At 43.4% G+C, this 14,305-nt stretch overlaps 1 protein-coding gene across 1 annotated transcript in view; it reads left to right on the top strand.

Moving 5' to 3' along the window:
- thsd7ba (thrombospondin, type I, domain containing 7Ba) overlaps window positions 1-14,305 on the top strand; it is a 197,545-nt gene that overhangs the window by 89,405 nt on the left and 93,835 nt on the right. The window contains 1 exon segment of the mRNA XM_082508367.1: window positions 11,099-11,257. Coding sequence (XP_082364493.1) covers window positions 11,099-11,257 — 159 coding nt within the window.

Raw genomic sequence — 14,305 nt, 5'->3', positions numbered from 1 at the left:
CCTCGGTTCTGAAGGACAAGCTGGAGAACTCTGGAGTGGACCATCACCTCACTACCTGGATTTTGGACTACCTCACCGACCGACCACAGTATGTGAGGACTCAGGGCTGTGTGTCGGACAGGGTCGTCTGCAGTACGGGGGCCCCACAGGGAACGGTTCTGGCTCCGTTCCTCTTCACCATCTACACTGCAGACTTCTCCCACAATTCCACCCAGTGCTTCCTGCAGAAGTTCTCTGATGACTCTGCAATAGTCGGCCTCATCACTGATGGGGACGACAAGGAGTACAGAGGACTGACTCAAGACTTTGTGGACTGGTGCCAGCTGAACTACCTCCAGATCAACGCCAGTAAAACCAAGGAGCTGGTGGTAGACTTCCGCAGGCACAAGCATTCTCCACTGCAACCACTGAACATCCAAGGTATGGACATTGAGGCTGTGGACAGCTACAGGTACCTTGGTGTTCATCTGAACAACAGACTGGACTTGACTCATAACTCAGACGCCCTCTACAGGAAAGGGCAGAGCAGGTTGTACCTGCTGCGGAGACTCAGGTCGTTTGGGGTGGAGGGCCCACTCCTGAAGACCTTCTATGACTCTGTGGTGGCTTCTGCTATCTTTTATGGTGTGGTCTGCTGGGGCGGCAGCATCTCTGCTGGGGACAGGAAGAGACTGAACAGGGTGATCCGAAGGGCCAGCTCTGTTCTAGGATGCCCTCTGGACCCAGTGGAGGTGGTGAGTGACAGGAGAACGGCGGCTAAGCTGTCATCCCTGTTGGACAACATCTCCCACCCCATGCAGCAGACTGTGACAGCACTGAGCAGCTCCTTCAGTGGGAGACTGCGGCACCCACGGTGTGGGACGGAGAGATTTCGCAGGTCTTTCCTCCCCACTGCTGTCAGACTCCACAACAAAGACTTTAACTGAACAAACACACACATCCACACATGTGCAATAACACTAAGTGCAATAATCTTTTCTGGCATCGTTGTATTTTTACTCAGTTGTATATAGCATTCATATTCTATTTTTATCTTATTGTATATTTTTATTCTGTTTTATTCTACTGTATATAGTATATTATTTTATTCTATTCTGTACAGCTGTGTACTGTATTCATTCTTATTGTATTCTAATTTTTGCGTCATAACTTTTGCACTGTCCACTTCCTGCTGTGACAAAACAAATTTCCCACGTGTGGGACTAATAAAGGTTATCTTATCTTATCTTATCTTATGAGTATGCAGCTCAACAATAGTCTTTTGCTTCTCTAAGGTGAGATTATCAGTCTGTGTGTTAATTGCTGCTGACCTGGGAGGAGCACAGGAAAAATAGTCACTCTGAAACATGGGCGTGAGGGTAGGTAATGCAGGTTCAGGATTAACCGACCCAGAATTACCAGACACGGAGTTAATGGCCTCTGGGATGACGCGCATGGAGCTTACAGTGCCAGGATTCTTTAATTCAGCATGAACAGCAGTCTCTAGGGGGGTAATGAACTCAGTCTCGTGCTTAATAGGTGCGGAGGTGAACTTAGAAACATTATGAGCCCTGGAAACACAGTCATATTCAAACTCACTATTCATTTCTGATGTGTTACGGACCTGAAAAACAGCGGACTCAGGAGCAGAATATTGTCCGAGTCGGTCCGACTTGGAAGTGGCATGGAAAAAACTGTCAGAGTCACTCACCACCGGAGTTTGCTCAGTAACTTTAGGGTGGCGACGGCGTGAGCGCCGTTTATTCCTGGGAACTGTGCCGTGAGTTCCCGAGGCAGTGGGCGCAGGCACTTCGGTGATGTCGGCTGGCTGAGCCGATGACGAACCGGGCTGCGCCGGAGAGACGGGGAGCTTGTGCAGCTCCGAGCGTGGAAGTCCCAGGAAGAGCGCAAAGGACTGCAGCGGAGATAGGCTGCTTGTCGGAGGCACGAAATCTCTCCTCGGCCGCTGAGTAACCCTCTTCTTTGCGCAGGACGTGGGCGGCGACTGGGGAGGTGAACCGGAAGTTGAGAAGGCCGGAGGAGTTGTGGCAGGCGATAGGCTGAATCCTCCAACTCTTATCACCGTGGGACGATGTGGGGAAAAGGCAGCAGCGTTTGCAGTTTGGAGGCTGCGCGGCCCACCTAGAGCCAATCGAGTCCCATAGAAGGCAGACTCGCGCTCCCGGGCATGCCGAGCCTCCTGCCTTCTCCTCTCGTTAGGGAAGGCGGAGTCTGCACGCTGCCGGTTCCGTACGGAGTTTGCTGGGTCCATTACTGGTCGCGTTCTTCTGTCAAGGATCGCTGTGTGGCAGGCAGGATGAGGACCCAATCGCAAAACTCACACACACGGGGATGAACTCAAAAAACACAGCTTTATTGCTGGCCACGAGAAACAATACAAAATAAACTAAACTGGGAAAACTAAAGCACAAGGAGAGAGAAACAGGGAAATCCACACAGCATGAGGGAGAACGCGACGCCGAACAGAGGGAGACTCAGACAGAAATACACAGAGGGTAAACGAGGAAAGTGGGAACACACGGGGAACACAGGTGACACTGATAATCATAACGAGACAGGGCGGGGTGAACTGAACATGACATGTACAGGCGTGAGAGTCACAAAGTAAACAGGAAGTGCACAGAGGTTCAGACAGGAGGAGAGAGAGCACGGGGAAAACACAGACATAACGGGCTGGGGAAACATGAAACAACCACAAAGGGAGACGAGGGCTCATAAATACATAGAGGGCACACAGGGGGAAGAGAGAGCACGGGGAGAACTTAGACATAATGGGCAGGGGAAACATGGAATAAAACATAAGGAGAGACGAGGGCTCACAGATACACAGAGGGGCACACAGGGGGTAAAAGCCATGAAGGGAAAACACTTAGGGAACAACACAACAGGGCAACTCAGAAAACATGGCCTAAGCAAGGAACAAAATACAAAAATACAAGGAACTAAGAATACTGGGCCCACATGGCCCAGGACCATGACACTTATAGTGACGTGTTTGGGAGAGTCCAGTCCTACACCTGGTTCAGGCCCCGAATAGCCTGGGGGAAGAAGCTCCTCCTCATTCTCTCTGTTTTGGCCTTAAGGGAGCGGAAGCGCTTCCCAGACCTCAACAGTGAGAAGAGTCCATTGTTGGGATGGGAGAGGTCCATCATAATCTTCCTAGCTTTGGACTTGCACCGCTTGGTGTAGATGGACAGCAGGTCAGGGAGCTCTGATTGAATGATGCGTTCTGCCGAGCGCACCACCCTTTGCAGATCTAGGACGCTCTCGATGGTGCAGGAGTAGAAGTTCTTGAGCACCTTCAGTGGCAGATGGAAGTCTCTAAGTCTTCTGAGGAAGAAGAGACGCTGACGGGCTTTCTTAACCAGGGAGTTGATGTGGCAGGACCATGACAGGTCCTGAGTGATGCGGACACCCAGGTATCGGAAACTGTCCACTCTCTCCACTGGCGTGCCACTGATGATGAGGGGTTTGTAATTCCTCGCCTGCTTTGTAGTGAAGTCCACGATCAGCTCCTTAGTCTTGCTGATGTTTAGGAGGAGGTTATTCTCCTGGCACCAGGTCTCCAGGTTCCTAATCTCCTCCAGGTAGGCCGTCTCGATGTTGTCGGAGATCAGGCCCACAACAACAGTGTCGTCAGCAAACTTGACAATGGAGGTGGTGTCGGATGTGGCTACACAGTCATAAGTGTACAGTGAGTACAGCAGGGGGCTTAAAACACAGCCCTGAGGCACTCCAGTGCTGAGTGAGATGGAGGGGGAGACTTGTTTTCCCACCCTCACTGATTGGGGTCTGTCTGTGAGGAAGTTGAGGATCCACTGACACAGTGATGAGCTGAGTCCTAGATCCGTCAACTTGGTGAAAAGCTTAGAGGGAATTATTGTGTTGAATGCTGAACTGTAGTCCACGAACAGCATCCTAACATAATTCCCTCTGCCAGTGTCCAGGTGACTCAGGGATGTGTGGAGCAGGTGAGATATGGCATCGTCTGTGGAACGATTAGTCCGGTAAGCAAACTGAAGTGAGTCGATGGTGGCAGGAAGTGAAGAGGTGATGTGATCTCTCATCAGTCTTTCAAAACACTTCATCACAATTGAAGTCAGTGCTACTGGACGGTAGTCATTGTGGCAAGCGGGGCTGTTGTTTCTTTGGAACAGGGACAATAATGGACTGTTTGAAGCACGCACGTGGGAACCACAGCTTGGGCCAGGGAGAGGTTGAAGATGTCCGTGAACACCGGTGCTAGTTGATCAGCGCAGGCTCTAAGGACCCGGCCAGGGATTGCATCTGGTCCTGCTGCCTTCCTGGTGTTCACCCTCCTGAAGGTGTTCCTCACGGCATGCTCTGTGATGACGAATGCATTTTCTTCACTGGTGCACTCTGAGCGCGCGCAGCCGTTTGTTGTTTTAATTGCTGCTGCAGCGTCGAAGCGAGCATAAAACGTGTTCAGCTCATCAGCCAGTGAAGCATCTGCATTCATCATTGAAGAAGCTGGTCGTTTATAGTCCGTTATAGTCCGCAGTCCTTTCCACAGGCTCCTAGAGTCGCACTGTCGTAGCTGTGACTCTAGTTTTTCCCTGTAGCTCCGCTTTGCCTTTCGGACCGCGCTGCGCACGTTGTAGGACGCAGCCTTGTATAGGTCCATATTACCGGATACAAGCCCTTCATTGTAGGCAGCGGTGCGTGATCTCAGAGCGTCGCGGATGTTTTTATCCACCCACGGCTTCTGGTTGGGAAACGTTCGGATGATAGTTCTTTCTGTTGTGTCGTCCGCTAGTTTCCCGATAAATCCCACAACCGCTTCCGTAAACATGTTGATGTCATCAGAGCTGCGCCGAAACATGTCCCAGTCTGCGTCATCCAGTGCGTCATCCAGTGCGTCCTGCAGCGCGGCCACCGATTGGTCCGTCCAGCGAGCGACCTCCCTCCTGATTGGTGGTTGCTGCTTTAGCCTTTGTTTGTAAGCAGGCATGAGGAAGATGGCGGAATGGTCCGATTTTCCAAATGCCGGCAGGGGCTGAGCCTTGTAACAGTTCTTGAACGGGGTGTAGCAGTGGTCTAATGTCCTCGTGCCCCGGGTGGGGCAGTTGATGTGCTGGTGAAGGTTGTGAAATGTCCGTTTGAGATTCACTCTGTTAAAATCTCCCATAACAATGAGTGCGGCATCTTGGTGAAGTGTTTGTTGATGTGTGAGAGCCTCATGTAGCTCACATAAGGCAGTGTCCGAGTCCGCGTGAGGCGGAATGTAAACAGTGAATGTAAATGTAAACAATGACCGCAGTGAATTCCCGAGGGAGATAGAAAGGGCGACACTTAACGATCAAAAGCTCCAGATTGGGCGAGCAAGAGCGTATGAGTGGGGAGATGTTTGTGCTGTCGCACCATCTGTTGTTCACCATCAAACACACTCCACCACCTCTTTTCTTCCCCGACTCCATTGTCCTGTCCATGCGGCTGCACGGCGTGGTCTGGTATCGCTGGGTTCAGCCAAGTTCAGCCAAGTTCAGCCAAGATCTGGACCAACAGTGGGGCACTGTTCTGCATGTGAAATTGTTATTTGTCTAAAGAGCTTGGAAAGAAAAGTGTCTGGACCTCTTTACCTCTTTAAGTTGCTTGAAGACGTTTCACTTCTTATCCGAGAAGCTTCTTTAGTTATTCAGACACCAACTAGGGAGGATCAGAAAGACAAATGCAACAACATTGTCTTCCCCCATGTTGCCGGTTTATCAGAAAAACTCAGGAGAGTCTTCTTCAAGCATGACATCCCAGTGTACTTCAGACACAGCCACACACTCAGACAAAACTGGTTCATCCCAAACTCCTAAACACAAACGTAGCAACGTAGTGTATGCTGTACAGTGTAGCGAGGAATGCTCAAACCTCTACATTGGAGAGACAAAACAGCCACTTCGTAAACGTATTACACGACATAGAAGAGCCACCTCGATGGGACAAGACTCGGCTGTTCATCAAGGACAAAGGTCACTGTTGAGGATGCCAATGTTCACATTTTGGACAGAGAAGACGGATGGTTTGAAAGAGGAGTGAAAGAAGCCATTTACGTCCATTGTGAGCGACCATCGTTGAACAGAGGCGGTGGCTTACGACACCAACTGTCTGCCATCTATAACCCAGTTTTGAGATCCCTTCCCAGATGCCTCAATGCCCACTCACATCCTGGGCCTGTTGACCTCAGGAAACCACATCATAGGGTGGGGCCAGGTTTCACAGCAGGTTCCCCCGAAACTTTTGATTGTGACCTACACCCATTTTCACACCTTGGCTCATGTGATTAGGTAGAGGATCAACAGGACCCCTGTGACCCCCTTGGGGGACACTCCCCTAGGACTTAAATCTGGGACTCTCCCCCATTTGACGTTAGAGCTGAAAGAGCTTCTCAGATGAGAGGTGGAACGTCTTCAAGCAACTCAAAGAAGTCCAGACACTTTTCTTTCCAAGCTCTTTAGACTACCATGACCTGGATGACTGAGAACCTTCACAGAGAAATTGCTAATTGTACCTCTGAAAGTGTGAAAGTGCAGTTTTTTTCATGAACATACAAGCATTGGGCCTCTTTGGTCAGAAAATAATGCAGATTCATTATCAAACTAAGAGACAGCAAATATAAAATGGCACTTAAACCAGGAAAGCTACTAAAGATGCTAATGAAATTAACTCTCACACATCTCACAAATGTTGCTTTTGTTCAGTAAAAAGGTTTTTGAATTTCTGCTTTAAAAAATAAATAAATAAATGAATAATTAAATGAGACTGTTCAAATGAAAAAAAAAAAAGTGCTTGCAGAACAGTTTTTGACTGATATTCCTTACTCACAAGCCACTGTATAAGACTGCGGGAAATATTCCTCTTCAGTAAGCAAATCAGTGTGTCTATGGTCATTCCCCACTGTACTGTGGAAATTTACAAGACTAAAAATCTACTTTTAGTCAGGCTAAGGTAAAAAAAAAAAAAAAAAAAAAATACACCTGTAACGATGCTAAATGAACTGAGCTCTTTTTTCCGCTACAATCCTTATTTTACCCTGTACAGTACATTGGATTGTATATTACAGATATGATATTGTCTATTATAGTAAACTGTACCTGGGCAAGTCACTTTAGAAGAATAAGTTTGTGATTCAGTTTTATTGAGCTTTATCTATTGTTTTAAGTTAAGTATAAGTTAAACAAACAAGGTCAAAAATATCATATTTATACTGAAATCACACCAAAGCCTTACAATAAAAAGGAATCTTTAGCAGTGAGAGAAGAAACTGGTGAGGCAAGCCAGATTTTCTCAGGCACATCATCCCTAAACGGGCGAGGCCTCACAGCTAACACTCACTGAGGTGAGAACAGTTAACAGGTTTTTGCCTGAGGATCTGAGGCTGCGCACCGGTTGGTACAGGAACAGCAATTTCAGCATGCATTCTGAATGCAGGCCGTGAAGACCTTTAAAAGTGATAAGTAAAATCTTAAAATCGATCCTTAAAGTGATGGGCAGCCAGTGTAGAGTCTTTAAGATTAGTGTAATATAATTTTTTCTTGGTTGTTGTAAGAAGTCTGGTTGCTACATTTTGCACAGTCTGAATTTTTCTATGCTTTCTGATTGATACGAGTTTAAAAGACCGTTACAAAAATCCAAAACCATGAATGACACTGAGCGTCACTAAAGCCCATGAACGGATAAAGGACTGAGGGAGGACTTCATGGTTGGATGCAGATTGTCTGTACCAGTGATAAGAATTCCTCTTTTATTTGAATTTAATTAACAAAAAATGTGACCAGCAATTTCTAATATAAGAATGTCTGCGTGTTATCAACATAGCAGTGGAATGAAATATTCTTTCTCTGTATAATAATCTGTATAATGTGGTCAGGAGGTAGAATGCATACATACCAGTTATTACCAAGCAAACTTTTTCTTTAACAGAAATCTAGTTCCTTTTTCAGAAAACAAGTAAAACAATTTGAGACCTAAAAGTGTGAGAGACAGGAGGAAAGTGTGTTTTCATGGTTTTTTTCAAATATGGCATACAAGCTGAAGTAAATGTGAAATATTACTTTAATTCAACTGCTGAGAAGAACTTATCATCCCTCCCACTGTGAACTGTGGCTGCAATATCAGGAAATGTATAACTATTAAAGCCCTGTAATAAAATGTAGACAGACTGCATAAATATCTGAGGTTAGTCAAGGTACAGACTTGAAGAAAATAAGGAACTGCTGTTAGTCAAATAATAAGAACTACTTTTTTATATATAGTTTGTGCGTGCGTTTAATGTATCTTGTTTATTGCCGGAGCTATATTGAAGTTCAGTTGAAGGTAGAGACTGAAAATAATGTAAAGTCTAGCTTTAAAATATGACCCAAAAACGGATAATCTAGTCAGATTCATTATTTTGGTTCAGGCAGTTGGGGCAACAATTGCATCTGTTTAAAGACTTCTTTGTTGTTTTGTCACACATCCTTAAAAAAAATGTCGTTACGTGTTGTAGTAATTTTGCAAAGAGATATACTGCCAAATAATGCTAGACAACAGTGATGATTATTTATTTGTTGGTTAAACCGATTTCAATTTGGTCTCCAATGCAATGGCCCTGGGGGTTCTCCCCTGAACTTAATCAGCTTAGCTGACTGGGATTCCTTTATTATTGCAGAACATGTTTATTTGCAGCTCACAACAACGGGGAAGGGAATTGTCTCTGTGTTTTCATTGTTCTACATTTGGCATATTGCCCATGTTTAAGTTGATGCAAAAAAAAAAAAAGATAAGCAAAGGAACAAAAATCTCTATCAACACTTCAGAAACCCAGTCTAACCCTCCTAAGTGTGTTCACACACAATATGGCAAGTTGTGGCAGCAGGAAGACATAGACCGTTACTGAATATTTATGAACAGAAAGGCGATACTTTCTAATTAACAAAATTAAAGTTAGGCTTATAAATCACTTTAAGAATAGACTAGCATGCATACTAAGTATTTAATTTATCTTTTTAATTAAACACAGTTGGTAGTTTTTAATGGCTGCCAACTGTAAGATTCTCTTTTTGCAAATCGCATCTTTGCCTCCCCTTAAAACACAACAGTTTATTAAATAATAACAAGTTAACTTTGCCTCCATCCATATTTTCATATAGTTCTGACCCAAGTCCTGAGCTGTGTGATGGAGGTGTTGCCTTTGGAAGGAAGTGTTCAGAGAAATGCTTGTATATTTGTGAATGTGCTAAGTATAGAGTACGAATGAAAGCAACTCTTTGAACCACTGGATGTGAGAGACAACATCAATACTTCAAGTTCAGTGTTTACCTTGATGTGACTCGTACAGTTTTACATGATAAACAGATGTGGCTGCAAGGCATGTGGAGAATATAAAGAGCTCAATCAGGTTTTATTAGATGCCTACAACTGTAACACAATTGGCAAACATGAAAACACAATTTAGGGAGCAAAGCAGAAAGATCTATACTGCACTTTATCAACGTGTTTAGGCAAGCATCTCATTTTACAAAGGAGATCAAATACCACGTAAATTACTTTTGGTAAAAAGACAAAATGCACAGTGGACATTTAGTGAATATCTCTATGGGCTCTCATTTAAATGGAAATTTGCCTCTCAGTAATGTGCTGAGGTGCATCAAAATGGAATATTAGATTGAATAAATCCCCATGTTGTGGACAGGCAAAAAATAGTCACTTACTCTGCGAGAAAGACTAATGTCAGAGCCCATTACAGGTGGCTGAGCCGACTGTGATCTTCAAATAATGTCAGCTGTGCTTAGCAGTGAATTGGTCGTACCGTGTCTTGACTTAATATCTCCCTGTTGAGCTGCTGTTTATTCCCTTAGCTGGTCGTTGCCCTCTCAGCTGAGTCCCATGCAAAATGTTTTAAAGCTATATTGTTGCACAACACAAAACATCACAGTTTTTAGAAAAAAAAAAAGGAATTAAAATTCTGCCTTTCATAAGTTTTTTTTTTTTGTTTCTTTGGGGGTTTTTTTTAGTCTGTTTTATTTTGTTTTTCATTTTGACAGTTTAGTTGGTTTGTCATGGGAACTACTCTCATTAGACTGAGGTTTGATTCTGTGTGTAACAATAACTTTTCTGCTGTTTGTTTTTAGACTTTTTGTCCTTGTTATGGGGCCAATTAGTTTTTCATATATTACTGTCAGACATAGTTTCATATTGTATTTTTATTTTTGTTTTACACTTACCATAATTCTAATTTCACTAAAATTATTCTGTTAGAGTTACAAAATTACCACATTTTGGGTAGACCTTTTCACATCCTTCACCATATATTTTCCCGTTATGCAAGGTTACTGGTTCCTGCCTCTACAATTGGTCCCTCTAAAACTCTAGGTATCTCCTGATTTTACCATTTTCAAAGTCAAAGTCAAAGTCAACTTTATTTGTCAATTCTGCCACATGTACAGGACATACGGAGAATATAAATTTCGTTACTCTCAAACCCTAGATGAAATAGCAAATGAACATTTAAATAAGAGAGTGATTAAAAAATGCAAATAAAATAATTAAAAAGTAAAAATTTAAATAAATAAATACAATACAAATTAACAAGAAAGCTATGCAATATACAATATACAATATTCAGGTAGAGAGAGAAGCCGCTGCGTGTGCACGCGCCGCCATGTTGGCAAAAAAAAATCTTTATTGCAAAGTACATTTATGCAGTAGACCAACCCAGCTGTTACAGATTTTCCTGTGAGACTGAACTGGCCTTCCACTTTACCTCTTAAGTTAGAAATGAGCATTTTTCTCTACTCGTAACCTATTTCTCACCAGCTGTAGTGAGAAAGTTTAAGTTGTAGACTTTACTTTAAGTAATACATATCTTGCCAATCAAAACTAACTGCTCTGATAACACATATGCTCATTCAATCACTTTCATATCAACTAGCACGTACAGTATGTTTGTTTGGCTTTCATTCCAAAACATATTACTTGCACGCATGCACACACACACACACACACACACACACACACACACACACACACACACACACACTACAACTGCCTGTATGTGTTTTGACTTGTGGTCGGTTTATCCTTCCCTGTGCTTCTTTTGTTTGTTCAGTGTCCAGGCCTGTAAATGCTAGGCTGTGTGATGGTGAAGAGCCTCCTTTGGCTGTCCAGCACTGCTCCATTCCCTGCCAGCATTACTGCTTACTCACCGGGTGGTCACCCTGGGGTGCATGTCTATATGACAGCTGCGAAGAACCACATGGGAAGAAAGGTATGCTGAAAAATTTATATAAAAATGAACAAGCTTTCGCTTTTGAAATATTTGGATCATTGCATTTTCCATGTATACATGTGTGTACCTGTCACAAGCGTTATATCGCAGCTCAAACTGGATGGAGTGAGGCAACATACAAACAGATATTCTTGGTTTCTGTGAAGATATTTATTGTCAAACAAAAAAAAGAAAGAATGAGAACAAGAAGATGAAATAAATTGCAGAAATGAGACAAACTGCATGAGCTTGTGAGTGATGCCAAATCAAAGAAAGGAACAAAACCAAGCGTAGGCTAACATCGTTTACAGAATGACTTACTACAAAAGAAGATAGAAATCAAATGTAACTAACTCTTTGTCCAAAACAAACTACAGAGCATCAACATCCTTGCAGCAAATGTGGCTAAACTGAAAAACAAGTAAGGCATGTGCACTGTTAGTGGAGCGTGTGTGGATATGTGTCTAAACCGGACCCAGCCGCAGGCAGTAACGGTTACTTCAAACACAGAGTTAAGTCTACCTGGTACTTGTGTTCAAAGTTACAGGCTGTATCTGCAAAATATGTCCTCTAAGTGTCTGCTTGTAGTATTCACAGGCTAAATAAGGGTCTCAAACAAAAGGTACAGAACATGGAGACATCAACATCCGTGCTGAGCTTAAATAAGACATCAACTAATTGGTAAGCTTGATTGTAAGAAGTTCTTCTTACGACCCGGCAGCAAAGCCAGGTGGAAAGCAGTGTGACTGGAATTGTCACAGGACCATTCACAACAGAATTTACGTTTGACCAAATACGCTGTCGAGTTAAGCACATGGAGGCGACAGGGCTCGTGACCATGACACAAAGCTTGCTTTAAAAAAAAATAACGGGATGCTATTACTAAAAAAAGAAGAAAAAGATTACTGTGTAATGTTTATAATTGCTGCAATTAAGTAATTTTACTTCAAAGTCTAAGATGTACAGGATATGCTTGCTGGCCAAAAATATCATGACTATGTGACTCAAGTAGATGGGAGACACATCTTAACACGATGTCTCAAGATGCATCTTCCACCCGGAAAAACACTCTAATCACTCATGACCGACATAAAAAGAAAGGTAAAAGCAGAACAAGGTAACATTTATCTTTGATGGCACATGTGCGCTTCAAAGCACAGAGAGCAGAAGTTGTATTTCTTGTGATACATCACCGAATTTTTATGTTTGCAATAATAGCCGTGCAGTATTTCAAAATATAATTTAGTAATGCACTCAGCAATTTTAATTCAACAATGAGAAGGTTTGACAATGACTTGTCTTCAATCAAAACCGCAGACCACTCCTAGCCCTAGTGATCACAACAGCCCATGAAACATAATGTAACAACCACAATAACAGACAAAGTGCATCAGAGAGTCCTTTTAAAATGTAGAAACATTGTTTCAAGGTGCTTTATTCTTCCAGCTGCCTTCAAAAGTAAAGCACTGTATTCTCCGAATTACTCTGACCGATAATATGGATCGATAATAAAAGGATGGTCACCAAACAGTATAAGAGATATTACATATATTTAAGTCTATTATATTTAAAATTAATCAATTAACTTTGATGTGGAAGTTTAAATCATAACTATTAAATAAAAGAAAATAAACAGTGCTAACTCTATTACAGGGATGTTCCACATGTAGAGTTAGTTGTGTACTTGTATATAGACATGACTTCTAATTAACCTGAAAGCTGTTACATACATATGCATTTGCTTTTTTTAGCAGTGTGACATGCCTTGTGCTTAGATTGTCTCAAGACTGCTTACGCAGTGCTTCAGCAATCCTGAAGAGAAAGAAGTATTGTTCCTGATAGAGGTTAAGTGAGAAAGTGTCAGTGAAAAAGACCAATGTTGTCAGAGCAGTATAGAGAGCAGTATACGTTTGGATCTTAAATTGTTTGTTGATAAGCAGTTGTCTGGGAAGAAATGGGCTTTGGAAGAAGGTGCCACATGCTTAAACCACGGCAGACGAGAGACAGAAGCACCTAGATTTCAGCTCTCAGGCCCCAGGAGGCTGAAAGGAGTATCAGCAGATAAGATGCTTCCTGTCTGCGTGTGTGTTTGCTCATGTGAAGTGTGTGTGACAGTGTGTCTGTGTGCAAGAGAGCAGATGTACTGAAGTATTCAACACACTCTTGCTGCCGATGTTCTTGTCTTTTTGCACAGGTGAAAGTGTGTCATATCTGACTGCTTTGGAAAGGCTGTGCGTCGTGAATGTGTGTGTGTGCGCAGTGTGCGTGTTTCAGTCAGTGTGCCAGTAGTGTCGGAGCTGTTAGTGTGTTAGTACTTTGCTAAAAGGGCAGCATGACCTCGTCCCTGCCGTGAGTAAATGCGCATGAAAGCGCCCCAGGGAGTGAGTGAAGTGTGCATTGTTCAGGTCAGTGCCCACACTCTCCAACACTGGATCTCAACGTGATGAGCCGACTCCTCTCACAGACAGTGTCATTAATATATTTCAAGGAGTGGAAAACACAGCATCTGCTTTTTTGCACAGGGTCTCTTGTGGCACACTGTCTTTTGATGGTATTCATAAAGACTACGAGTGCACAGCAGAAAGCGTATGAACCAATACACAACCACTTGCTGAAGCAGTGCTGGCAATGGTGCAATAAACACTTATTGAGTAGTACAGTATTGTTATTATCGGTGTCTTTGACTGTAAGGTTGGGGGGCGGGTTCATTCCACTGCAGGGCAACCTGCCACTGCATGTGGCAAATAAAATTTGAACTTGCACCCTCTGAGCTGCAAAGAATTGGTAGCACACTGCCTTTGTGTCTCACAATATTAAAACAACTTTTGATCCAAACTGAAAGGCTTGTGAGATCCCAAATTTCAGGTGGAGGAGCCAAGCTGGTGCTTCCGCTGCTTTGCTTTCCAGAAAATTACGAATTTAAATGATCTAAAAGCACTTTTAGTGCCTTTTCCATAAGGCACTAAAAGCTTTATGGAAAAATGAATTGAACATGGGAGATTATTGGACAGAGTTCTGGTAATGTCTCTGCAAGAAATCACAGAGCTG

The sequence above is a fragment of the Aulonocara stuartgranti genome, assembly GCF_965226115.1.
Source record: "Aulonocara stuartgranti genome assembly, chromosome: 16".
In the NCBI taxonomy this organism is placed as follows: Eukaryota; Metazoa; Chordata; class Actinopteri; order Cichliformes; family Cichlidae; genus Aulonocara; species Aulonocara stuartgranti.
The sequence above is the reverse complement of the archived record's forward strand: the minus strand, read 5'-3'. Positions and strand labels throughout refer to the sequence as shown.